Source organism: Notolabrus celidotus, chromosome 3 (genome assembly GCF_009762535.1).
Source record: "Notolabrus celidotus isolate fNotCel1 chromosome 3, fNotCel1.pri, whole genome shotgun sequence".
Taxonomy (NCBI): domain Eukaryota; kingdom Metazoa; phylum Chordata; class Actinopteri; order Labriformes; family Labridae; genus Notolabrus; species Notolabrus celidotus.
The window spans coordinates 20,117,150-20,130,690 of NC_048274.1; the positions used below are offsets into that span (position 1 = coordinate 20,117,150).

A 13,541-nucleotide genomic window follows, 5' to 3' on the forward strand; every position below is an offset into this window, starting at 1 on the left:
GACGGACCCAAGTGCAGATTTTAAAATTGAAAGGTTTATTAAACAAAAGAACACAAGGTAAAAACAAAACTACTAAAATGTCAAACAAACTAAAACAAAAAAGTCCAAAATAACACAGGAAACACAAGGAAGACTGACACAGACAACACAGGAAAGACATACAAAGATCCAACACAGGACAAGGGAAAAAGGGCAACTAAATACACAGAGTAATTAACACAGGTGTGCACACAGGATACAGGTGAAACTGATCGGGTTAATCAAAAAGGAGGGAAATACACAAGGGCAGGAAAACAAATTACAAAATTACAAGACTTCTTAGTTTACTAAGAAACAAAAAGAAAATACACAAAGGACTACAACACAAGACATGGATCACCAAACACATGGAAGACATAGGGTAACGTATAAAAGAATGAACATGGGGAGGAATCAAGACACGAAACATAAGGAAAAACCAAAACCAATCATCAACTCATGACAGATGTTAGATATTGGTTACAACAACAGCCTGATGAATAGAGTGATAGTATATAACATTACTCTATAATGCTACCACCTAAACTTCATTAGAATATACCAAAGAGCAGCTATCCAGCTCCTTTGTATAGATTTCTATACTGACATTAAATATGTCTGGACCAAGTCACAATGGGTACCCTGAGAGAGCTGATATGCACCTGACCATCAGTTTTCCACCGTCCATCTACCGTTCACAACTTTCTCACAGATTGGTGCCTCTTTCCAAATCCTCTGGTATCACACAGTTTTACGAATATGAAAATTTGTCCTGAACAACAAAATAGCGTAAAAAGGTTTGAGTGTAATGTCTAGTCAGTTATTTCAGATGCTCCTTCTCTGTAACTGGTATTTTGGCTCCTCTGTATTTCAAGGATCCAGATGCTTCTCTGACTTTTTAGGCTGAAACAACTGTTCTATGAAGCTCAGCTGTCTGAATGCTTCACTGTGTGAAGGTTGTAGTCTCCTCTACTGAAAGGTATGATTTTCAGCATCTTGTGTGGTTGTGTAATTCACATCTTCTTGGATTAAAACCTCCAGCTGTGAATCTGCTGGATCACCTGTAGTCAGAGCTCAGCAGTAATCCCTGAAAAAAGTGAGTGAGACCGGAGCTAGGAACTGATCGCATGTGTGTGAATAACTTAAGCCAAATATATAATTTCATGTAGGAACATGCTGGTTAGGCAAATTCATTCTTCTTATTAAATTTCACAGAGATTACAGTTCTGATCTTATTCACTGTGCTACATTTCAATTTTCAGCGGTGGCAGCTTTGAAGTTGGAGAGAGATTTAAAAAGGAGCCAGGTACAGGCTAACAGGGCCTCGCTAAGCCTGTGACAAAAAGACACCGAGACGAGCTCTGTCTCTCCTGATCCACAGGGACCAAAAAAAGTAGGCCAGGCTCGGTGTCAGACTGCTGCGAGGATCAGGACTGAAGTTGTTGACTTGTAATCAAAGTTCCTTTTCACACTTTGGATGTCAAGAATCTCAAAGAGAGAGAGAGAGAGAGAGAGAGAGAGAGAGAGAGAGAGAGAGAGAGAGGTTTAAAATATTCCTCTCACAACACATATAGGTCATACTTTTCAAAAGTGAGCGTTTCCAACTGAACACTGCCTCATATGGTGTCATCCAGAAGCATCCAGGCTTTTAATAAATCATCTTTTCTGGAGATGGAAGTTGAACTATTAAACCGCCTAACCCATCAAACACACAAACACAGACACATGAGAGGAATTTGCTCTGAAAATCCTACAGGAGGGCCAATAAGCATGAGACATTGATATCATAAACTCAGCTGCGTGTACTACAGACACATGAGTCACTACAGAATATTATGGTGATGCAACTGGACAAGAAATTTCTATTTTTAGGATGTCATGTCTAGTTGTATGTTGGGGCAGGGAACTTTTACAAGAGCATTTAATGTTGATGGAGGATGCACATAAAGCTGCATACTTGCACGCACGCACACACACACACACACACACACCACACACACACACACACACACACACACACACACACTCCCTTAATCTGCCCTCATCTTTTTTTCGAAACAGCCCTTTTAAGGTCCATCCTCCAAACCCCACCACAGAAGACAGCAACTCATCATTTCTGAGTGATTAAGTCAATAAACAGAGCTCACGCCGTGGGTTGACATACAGCCATTTGACTAATTTGCAATTATGAAGCTTTTTCACTGTGAACACACTGTAAGTTCGGCTCCAGCGCGCAGATGACCCTGAGAGAGACAGAGGAACCAAAAACCGCCAGGAGACACTGGGACTCGTCACGTGTTGTTTGTCCCTCGCGGAGCCCTGCCTGACTCCTTCGTGAGTTATAATCAGACGGCGAATCACGGGAGCAGCCCACGCTGCCGACGCGCGCCATGCGAGCGCACCCAGTCCGGCGGTGCCTGGGATTGGGCGGAGGGAGTGGTGGCTGCGGACGGAGTCACAGGATTGGTAGAGTTCAGCGCCAAACTTGTTGACTCATAACTGAGCAGCTCCTCTCCATCCTTCACGGCGCGGAGCTGTCCACGGCCAGTGGTCCTGAAACTGTCAGATTCCGACGCGCCGCTGGAACAAATCAGATTTTTTTTTTGGTTTGATTCCTCACTCCTAGAATTCTAGAGTTAAATGCGCTCGTATAACACTTCAAGGCGTTTTTGCTGAGCGTCACTTGACGGATATCTATCCGATCTCACCGCGCGTTCAAAGGGCGCACCTAGCCTTCAACTTCTCTGAAAAAGTAGAGGAATCTCCGCGGCACAGCCATGGCTTTCATGGTGAAACACATGGTGGGAGGACAGCTGAAGAACCTGACAGGCGGACTGACGGAGGAAAAACCTGAAGCTGAGAAAACAGACGCGGCGGCGAGGGATGACTCAAGAGGAATTCGAACAGTATCAGCAACAGTTAGAGGAGGAAAAGTAAGGCAATAATTGAAAGTTTTGATTGTAAAGTTAAAAGAAAAGCATGCAGTAGCTGTTGGAAGAACAGCGGAGGCATGGCATGTTAAAACAGCGTGTTTTTGTGTGTAAATATCAGAGCGCTCCCAGTGCGCCGCGCGTTATTTTACGCATCAGTGGAATAACACGAGCGCTCCTCACACAGCTGCTCCTCTCGCCCAGGGAGCTCTGTGTCTCTCAGCTCCAGCACACTGTGTAGCTCTGATTTTAATTTGGAATTCCTGGAATCGGCCTAGTATTGACATGTATGCATGCCCGGAGCTTAACATGTGCCTATTGCTGTGCGTGCGACTGATTAATGAGTCAGACTGAGTGCTAAATAAAGTATGTCAATTCAAACCTCTATTTTGAATAGTTTCATTAAGTAAACAATAGGATGTTAACCATTATACAACAACAGTGGCACTCCTCTTGTCTGATATTTCTCAATATATGTTAACTGGGCGTATTCTTTCTTAGACTTTGATCATACACACATTAGTCACATCGTAAAGATACTCTAAATTTACATTAAAATGCATGATGGCCAGAAAAGTTTGATTGCTGGACTTTAGTATCATCAAGCCTCTGTAATGTGTCCAATTGTGCTATTTTAGTTGACATTTGTATTCATATTTATAGCTGATGTGTCTTGTTTAAACTGGCTATTATAACTGAGCTGTTTGCTGAGTCTAGTCTGCTAAAGTGATCTATGCAAATGCGATTGTTTGTTAATTTACATATTAGTTATGGTGTTTATCTCCCCCGAGCCACTGGAGGACAATACAAGGTAACAGCAAGGTCAATTTGCAAACCAGAGTTCACCCAGAAGACAGAAACTCACTACTGATTAGTGTGAGGCTTCCCTTAGAGCACGACTCCACATCCAATATCAGATAGTCTCTGTCCCTGTCATTGAGCGGGGTATTATAGCCTGAGAAATGTGTTGTCTTTGCTTGAATGTGCACATATAACAGAAAGAGTTGTACATGTTTTCCTGCAGTGGTTCAATCCTTAGAGCTAAAACACTTTTGATGAGCATGTTGGTGACACAGTGACATGTGCAGACACTTTAAACACGAGTGGGAAGTGGAGTTCTAATTTGGGCAGTATTGACACTCTTCTCTGAGCTCTACAGGAAGCATGTTCAGATGCTCAACACTCTGCCTTTATAATGTGACCTTCAGTGGAAGTGAGTTATTAGTCAGAGGTGCTAAACACAAGCATAGATCACCAAGAAGGCCTTACTGCTCACATTAAAGCAGAATAAGGTTGGAGTGGGGGCTGGGATTCTCTCTGACATGTCACATGTAGACATTTTATCACCCTAAGCACCCAGGCCACAGTGACAACCCTGGTCATCGGATGCCCTTGAGAGGGGAAGACACACAGCTCTCCTCATTGGCTGCAAGTGAGCGCTGCACGGGCCTGTGTGCCATTTGGTGTCTGGTCTGCTCATGTTAATTCAAAGTGAGCTCAGGCTTGCATGGACAGCCCCCTGAATGCAGCATCTCCAGATAAAACAACCTTCCTCTGACACATTGGGTGCAAACACTTTGTAAAAGATGCCCATGGTTGTCCAGTGTCCCTCTGACTTTAGATTATGCTGCTGATTTGATCCTTCTAGGCTTACACTGCAACCTCTGCCACTGTAGCTTTGAAGAACATCATACATAGTGTTTTAAGCACCGGCTGTATTTCACTGACTCAATTAAATGTGGCCTCTAGTTTGTTAGGCATTAAATTATGTTGTTGACTCACCATGTTCGAGGCATTTCAGCAAATTTAGCAATTTACAAGGGGCAATTTTGAACTAGACAGAAGCCATAAATATTCCAGTGATGTTGAGAGGAGAGAGCACTGCCAGGCCAGCAGCCTGATGCCTGCCCTCTGCTGGAGGCTTCACAATGCAGGCTGGGTGGTTGACAAGTGCCTCAAGAGACAGCAGGCTTACAAAAAGAAAGAGGAAATCTCCCAAGACAGATATGTATTATTTTAGGAAACGCCTCAATACCATCCCTTGTTTGAGGTGTCTTCAAGGAAAATATGAAGCCTGGAGTGTCTTTTTATCTCTAAGATGGTTTGCCTTAAACTCTAAAGTTTGAAAAAAATGTTACAATGTTACAATGTTACAATGTCATTTAGCAGACGCTTTTATCCAAAGCGACGTACATACGAGAACAAGAACAACACAAACAAAGATCTAGACAAGAGGAAACAAGCTCAGTAAGAGTAACAAAGTGCTTCAAGTCAATTTGGGTCCAGGTACTGCCAAGCAGTGTAAAGGCTATGCACAAAAGTAAGTAAGGATTATTATTATTTATTTTCATTTTTTTTCAAAATAAGGAACATCTACAATGAAGCAACCAAACAATTTAAGACCTTCCATTATCATCAACAATTAACATCACCACAATAATGACCAAAGTACCAAGTGCTGGGTCACTCAAGAGCTGGACACAGATTCCCAGAGTAGAGCAGGACAGTGCGAGTCAATTGTAGCTGGAAGACATGATCTGCCACTTGGGACAACAGTCTAGCTAAGTGCAGCTTTTATGAACGTTTTCAGTCCTAAGAGATGAAATCTTCCCTGGAATTCAGATATTCCAGGGCAGCTATAGAGGCAAACTGCAATGCTGCACAGCTAAATGGAGTTAAAACCAGGATATATTGGATGGGTTGACGGATGTGAGAGTGGGAGTGTTGTTCTGACTGCAATTAGTAGGTTACCTCTAGTATCCCAAGAGAGAAAATTACCTCACAGAGTGCAGAACAAGCAGGAAGCTGCATATGGGGCTGTTCAGCATAGGCAGGGCATCTCTTCCTGCTTCATTTCCCCCTTCGGCATTGCTGCTGCTGCTGCTCCACCTTCTGCTGGCTCCACACTGTGTAGTTAGCATAAAGGGGAGGCAATGCTAAGCTCCAAGGCCTCCAAGGTTCAAATTATCCTGGTAAAGGAGACTTCCATCTCCATGTGGCAATCATAAATGTTGGTTTACTAAATGCTGAGATAAAATGTGTGGTGTGATTTATTAGATGGGTTCAATTCACTCTACAATGTGTGAGCTGTGGCATTGGCATTGGTTCTCCAATGCTTCAGGGCTGACAATGGATCTTTCCTTTCCTTGCTGGATTTTGCTTTAACTCGGTATGATCTAAATTCATACATTCAGTGGCACTGAGAAAACTTTTCCTCCTTTTCTTGCAGACAGGAACGAGAAGCCGATTTTGCCCAGAAGAAAGCTGAGAGAGCCACAGTGAGAAGTCACTTCCGGGATAAGTACAGACTACCAAAGGTAATCTAATCAAACTTTGCTTAAGTAGATAACTGAGCGACAAGAAAACTGCATGTGTAAAACCACCATGCTTACAGCTGACAATCTTTCTGTAAAGTACGGTCAGATTTAGACTTTGGTTCTGAGTTTGTTGCCCTCTCTCCTGTCCTGTTGGGTGTGTCTTCATGGACGTGCTTGCATCAGAATGAGCTGGATGAGACCCAGATCCAGCAGGCGGGGGACGACGTGGTGTTGCCCACAGAGCTGGCCAAGATGATCGCTGAGGATGGCCAGGAGGAGGCGCACAAGCAGTCGGTGCTGGGCCAGCTGTCCAACATCCAGAATCTAGACGTCGACCAGCTTAAAGACAAAGCTCAGGCCACACTGGAAGACCTCAAAAAGCAAACGGAGAATTGCAGCCTCATGTGATCTCCCTGGAGATTAGAGTTTCACTTGTACAAATATTTTTCAAAGGCAGAGCTGCTCGGGGGTAAAAAATATTCTCACTGCTTGGGTGGAATCTCAGTTGGCAGAGCCGCATAATTACAGTTTTCGTAGCTGTGCAAAGTTAGACAGAGGCAATGCAGAAAAGAGAGTAAAAGATTGGAGCGCTGATAATGAAATCGAGGGCAATTCTTACAAACTGGAACAAAGAGTTGCAGCTTTCCAGGAGACCTTCAGATATTCTAGAAATCATGAATGTCATTCATATTTTTCATTGAAATGAGCTACCTTACACTCTGAAAAACTGTGGTCCTTTGGCTCCCCCCATTGAGATTAAAGCAATGAGATTACTTTTGCCCTCAGAGCAGCTCCTCCTCTAAGAAATATTCCTGTTTTTCCTTCACTTTCCTCCTTCTCTGTACCTTGCCTAACCAGTGATAACACAGTGATTCTGCAGCAGAGGTCTCAGGTGTGTGTGCGTGTGTGTGTGAAGTTTTTCACTGCTTCCAAACACACAGCAGATGATTTCACTGATACACAAATGCACATTATCACTGAGATCAGCTGTTTGGTTGGAATCAAAACATTCACATACACAAACATGGGAGTGACACTGGCTCGTGTCAGGAGGGCATACATGTGCCATGTGGAATTTGAGATATTTGGACATTCATTTCAGGAAAAAAACAACAAAAGAGCTTGTTTGTGAAGGTGTTTAAATTCCATGTATGAAAGCACAAAATCCTAAAAAAGTGCAATAATCTTATGAGACAGATTTTTGTCAGAAGTAGCTTACTGATGTTGACCACCTGGTGCCCTGATGAACACTCCTATGTGCTGCATTAGTCTTAGTTTCAATCTTTTCTTATAAATATCATTACAAAAGCTTTTTTTCTTTAGCTTTACCCATACTTCTGTGTGCCTTGTTTTTTGTCTGGATCTAAGACATTTGTAAGCTACTTTTACAAAGATTCTGTCGTTTTTGTTTGCTTTGGCAGACGATATCTCTCTTTCAGTTTTACTAAAAGCAACGAACAATGTGTTAGACAGGAGGAATTATGTTTTACCTTTGGGAAGGGTGGATTTAATACATTTTGTATGTTATGGAAGCTCTAAGTAGACATACGTTTGTACATTTTTTATTCAATTTTCCTGAGTTAATTTTGGTTGTTTTTTCTCAAGATCTCTACCTACTGTCAGGTGATCATAACTCTTATCCCCAGAGTTCCAAAAGCACAAAACAAACATAGAAACACACTTTACTTACCACAGTGACCAGCCTGTTATTTGTTTCCTAGATTGCCACAAGAAAACAAGCTTTTTTATCTGAAGATAATGAGACAAATGGATCTGGTACAACAGGAAAAGCAGCGTTGTTATCCAGGGATTATGAGACAAACAATCGGAGATCTCGAGAAAATAACCATAACTAACTCGTTATCATGAGGAAACTGCGTAAAGAAAATGTATTGATGCCATTCTGCTTTGGGCTTCCATAGTTAAACGTGTGCAATAACTGTGCTCCAAACTTTAAATTGGGATTGGGAGCATATCTGTGGCTTAGGCTGCATCCAGATGTAAAAAATTACCTTAGAAGCTGCTCAGATGAGAGAAATGTGAATGCTTTAGAACTCGTATGCCAAAGCCTTTGTTGAAAAACGAAAACCTACAAAAAGAAAAAGGCACAAGTATGTTTAAGCGTGTAACTGCAGTGTGAGTATAAGTCCACATTGTGTTGAATAGGATGTCAATGTACCTGCTGTTTGGCTGTGCTGTCATCAGCAGCTCATCTGTTTTCATGAACTCGCTGCGTCTTCAAGTGTCGTCGACCATCACATGACCTCTGACCTCTCCTCCATCTCATTCATCCCTGCGTCTCAGTGGTGCTGTTTTGTGCTGGTGGAGTCGTGTTGCTTAGCTGGTGTGATATTTCTAGTGGTGTCTCTGTGAAAAAAAAGTAATATTAATAACAATCTTATACTGTGGCTGAGCGTGCTGGTCATATAGAGTGACAGCACACAGTCACTGTGTGCTGACTGTGTATTCTGTCCATGTTGCTCTCAAGCCAAGCACAAGTGAAGGAATCAAGAGGGGATGTTGTTGATGTTGTGTTGAATCATATTCGCTACATTTTGCCAGTGTTTGAATTTCAGTAGCCGTGGTGCTGAAAGTGAAGTCAGCTTCTCATCTCCTATCTGTCCCCTCTTTGATTCATGTAATGGTCCACTGCCAAAACCCAATTTTTCTTTGACCTCTCTGTTTGTAAAGTCTTAATTTCACATGAACACAGTTGATTTCGGGGAAATGAGGGAACGAAGATTAGAGTGTTTTCTTTAGTTTTGTGTGCCAAACTACTGCTGAATGAATATTGAGGCAACAGCTAAATATTTTCAGTGCAGTGATCGTCATGTGATAGATAAACTGTATCGTTATAACATTTCAATAATATAAAGCAGAGGAAAAGTTGCAATAAGGCCTTTATAATAGAGGTCATAAAATCTGTCATGTCTGATGATGAGAGAATATAAATGGGTGGAATAGAAGCCATAATGTAAACTGTTTTTCATGTATGAGTGTATACAACTCCAACAATAATTCAATAACTCAATAATTATTCTAATAATATTATTAATAAAAAATGTATCTTTTTGTGTTGTCATCCGTGACACGCAGTACTCCAAGTTCTTTGTTTGTTGGTTTTGTTTGTTTTGTCTTACAGTCTTTGAAATATTCTGTCTCTGAAAGTATTTCAGTGATTTTTTCAGTTGTTATTGCAATAAACTGATTTTAGGAAAATTAATTCCTTTGCTGTGTGTGGGATTTGTGTTCAGTGCTGCTAAATTAGATGTGTGGAGATTATTCTGCTGTCTTACATGTGAAGTAAGCTGAACACCAGGGGGAGACAAAATACACTCACAACCACAGACGCACTGAAGGCTGCAGAGAGAGGCTGACTGACTTGTCAGAAGAGGAGGGTTGATTTTGAATACTATGTAAAGAAAATTATACAGATAAGCAGTATATATTAGGAAAAAGAAAAAAACACTGAAGTACATGGATGATGAAAAAAATCTATATCCATAATTCATGTATCATAAACCTAAAAAAAATGTGTGTAGGTTTGCATAAACAATCAGAGGCCAACCTTACACTGTGTCAATTTGATCAATTTATGTCACGGCCTCGAGCAAACTGTTATTGATTGTGTTGTGCAGGGGATGGAAATACAAGGTAATGCAGGACAGGATAGGACAGGTCAGGACAGGACAGAACAACTCATATGATACCCATACAATACGATATCCCATGGCATGACACGGCACAATACGATACATTACGATACACCACACAACACCAAACCAGGACAGACCAGACCACACCACACCACACGATACAACATGACAAGACACGAAACAACACAATGCAACACAACACAACAAATATCATCACCCTATTAAAATAATGGCCTATGTCATTTTTTTAAGTTTTTTGGGAAAACACAAAAAACCTTATCAATGCAGAGCATATGATATTTATTAATCATTTCAATCAAAAAAGCCTTGACAGGGGATGACTGTTGACATACATAGAACGTTGTTTGTCAGCTAACATTAAAGAATAAAGTGACTTAGGCCAATTTTCGAACAGTCTATTGTGACTTAGGCAACTTTAAACCTAGCTTAAACTGCCCTTTCATCCATAGTGCAAACTCAAAACTTAAATTAACCTGAGTTAAATTTAAAAAATGTCAGGTAAATCAAATTGGTCAGGAGGCAGTCCCTTTCCTCACTTCTCCAGGTTTTCTTTGCTGGGTTTTTATTGAACTTAACCCATTTCCAACATCCAGTTTTCACTAATTTTTTAAACCTGACTATTAACTGTCCTTTAATTCCATAAAGCAAACTCAAAACATAAATAACTCTAACCTAAATTGAACAAATGTCAGGTCAATCAAACGCTGAGAAGGCATGTCCCTCTCCTCACTTGTCCAGCTCTTCTTTGCTGGGCTTTTGTACCTATCCCAGTACTATTCAGTTTATCCCCTGAATCTTCATTCTCAGTCATCTTGATTTTTTCTACTATGTGGCAAATTGTCAAAGAAGTGATGACACTCGATGGGTGTATCCTAAAGAATCAAAAATGTTGACATAGGATAAGAATAAAACGGCCTAAGTCACCCTCTTGACATAGGCCATTGTCCTATAGAGCATAAAGAGCATAATCCTTTCAATTAAGGATTAGGTCGATTTTACCAGAGGTGCCCAGAATCATCAAGAGATGATTTAGGCCAAAAACTCATTTTGTCAAAAAATGACTTAGGCCATTATTTTAATAGGGTGACAATATGATACAATACTAAATATATTTTCCAATATATTGGTGACATCATGATACAGCAACTCTGCAACACTTGATAAATTCCAATATAACCATAATGATACATCTGGACATTGGGGAGAAGTCTGCACAGTGTTGTATTTTCTTAAATCAAAACATCAATATTTAGGGGATATGATGATTATATCACACAAGCCTGACCACTTCTACTGTATCGACCTTTAGCCCCATTCTCAGTGTCGTACTTCACTGCATTATACTGTGTTAGTGTTTCTAATATTTGCCCCTTTTATGTTATAATATATTGGATTAAAACATCGAAAAACCCAGAGGGAGCTTAAAGTTGGACAACAATTCAAGTGGATAGTATGTGGCTCTTTGGGTTGAGTCTGAAAGACAATTATTCACCTTGATGTGTTGCACTAAGGGGTGTACGGAAACCTAATAGTTCTGTTCTGCTCAATAAGGCTATATTGATTCTCAAAATCAGAACTTAATATGTATAATAGTTAAAATTTGTACATTATGTTTTTGTATACATTATTTTGGATTATTTGGGCAAACGTCAACTCCTTTGATCATACATTTCATTCGCTCTGTTTAACTTTGTTTCTTTGCTTATTTCACTGTTTGTCCCATTTATTGGATACATTTATCTAAGTGTAAATTTAATGGATTATAATGGGGAAACCCGGCTCTGTTATCCTGAGATAGTAGGAAAACCACCTGAGATCTTAACAGTTAAAATGTGGGAAACAGAGTAAATAATATGAATGGATGAATCTCTTCTTCACAGGATGCATCATATTATTCTTAACCAAGATACTGTACTTGTGGCACTCTGTTTTTCATGTATGGGTAGTTTTCCAGTAGTTATTTTACAAAATAGCAATATTTCAGAATCCCAAATTACTGAATTGTATGAATGGAACCCCTTTATCTATATTTCATATTGCCAGATTCTTTGGACTGCATTACATTAGCTTTTTGAACACCTGTTTTCAATACAGACTCATCATATACACATTACAGTGTGTGTTATGCTAGCTCTGTGTATTATTTAATGAAGTGGACTGCAGTTTTTTCTTGCAGTTACCTCATATTGTGGTCTTGAGCAGATCTCAGGTCGGGCGTCCATCTGCTTTTATGGAGCTGGTGCTACAGTCGCACAGCCTCTCGGTGGGTGCAGAAGAAAAAAAATCAAGTTAGTTACCATTTGAATGCCAGAGAAGCCTGCCTATTGGTAGTTTTCGAGTGTGGTGTGAAAGGGGATGGCTGTAAAATATATTGATGCTGAACCCCCTCTCCATTGATAGGCCGCAGTGCGTGGACAATCTGCGGCCTGGAAAGACACGGGGCCACTGCATGGCCAATCTGACACAATTGAGGTGAAACGGGCCAGAAAATACTATTCTCTCCCTTTCTCCTCTATCAATCGGGGCTTACAAACTGTGCAGAATGAGAGGCAGGACGGGGAGAGGGGAAAGAGCGACAATTAGCGAGAACATTGAAGTGAAATCCTCAACGAGGAGGCAGTTATCACATAGGCTTCCCTCCTCTATCTGCGGTTCAAAATGAACACATTTGTTTGTCTTCGCTGAAAACTGAAACAGTTAAGTTGTACATATGAGCTTCTTGCAATGGAATGCGTTCTGCAAGCCCCTCTCCCCATGTATGCCTTCCCCTTATGTTTTGCTACAGAGAGAGGAGGAGAGGACCACACAGATCCTGAGTTTCATGCAAGGAAAATTATAAACATTTTCATCCAGCCTATCTCGTCGTGTACTGAGAGGATTGTGCGCAGAGCTGTGCTGCTGCAGGCCTTGGAAATGGGTCCCACGGCTGACTCCTCAATGACGACCAATCGGTGGCCAGGATGTAAATGATGAGCGCGAGAGAGGGGGGAAGGAAAACTTTTCTTTCTTTTTTTCGACAGAGGGAGGGTGTTGTGGGGAAATGCTCGGCGGACCGTGAAGCGTAACAGCAAGAAGAGGGACAAAGACGCACATCGCGGGACAGAATGCGACAGATACAAACCTCTGCCAACTTAGAAAACAAGAAAACATGGACTTTGTGGATGGAGGTGAAAAGTGGTAAAGCTGTGAAGAGGAGTCTAAACTTACAATGACAAGAAAGATGAGAGTGATTGTACAAACTGAGCTGTGGACGATAACAGTGGTTGGAGTGCGCGTTAATTTTGGATAGCTCTGCAGCGCCTTTCGGTGTCCACCTCTGATCTGCATCGGTGGCATGGAGCTGACATAGGCTGTAGTTTGGAGTAAAATTGACAACTTTTGAACGGACATGCTTCCCGGAATAACTGTTGCTGCGATGTTGCTCTTTTTTTGCAGCCACGCGTGGTGATTTCCCTGAGTCAGATCCTGTAGTAAATCTCGGCCAGGAGAGGACAGAGTTAACTTACGTGCAAGTTGTGGATGCTTTACAGAGGGACTTTTTGTGTTTTATTCGACGCAGACGGATACATTGAATGGCTGCTTATGAGTTAAACCAGTGG

At 41.3% G+C, this 13,541-nt stretch overlaps 1 protein-coding gene and 1 long non-coding RNA gene across 2 annotated transcripts; one reads left to right on the forward strand and one right to left on the reverse strand.

The window, feature by feature from the left end:
• Positions 1-2,114: 2,114 nt before the first annotated feature.
• On the forward strand, positions 2,115-9,477 carry cplx3b (complexin 3b). Its single transcript, XM_034679577.1, is given in 4 exon segments — positions 2,115-2,896; positions 2,898-2,951; positions 6,178-6,265; positions 6,449-9,477. Coding segments are annotated over 4 exon segments (468 nt in total). The 5' UTR covers positions 2,115-2,795; the 3' UTR covers positions 6,674-9,477.
• Positions 5,452-12,290, reverse strand: LOC117810037. Its single transcript, XR_004630671.1, has 4 exons — positions 12,123-12,290; positions 8,445-8,632; positions 8,278-8,354; positions 5,452-6,637 (listed from the first exon to the last, which is right to left on the reverse strand). It is a non-coding gene; the product is annotated as an uncharacterized LOC117810037 (long non-coding RNA).
• Positions 12,291-13,541: the final 1,251 nt, after the last annotated feature.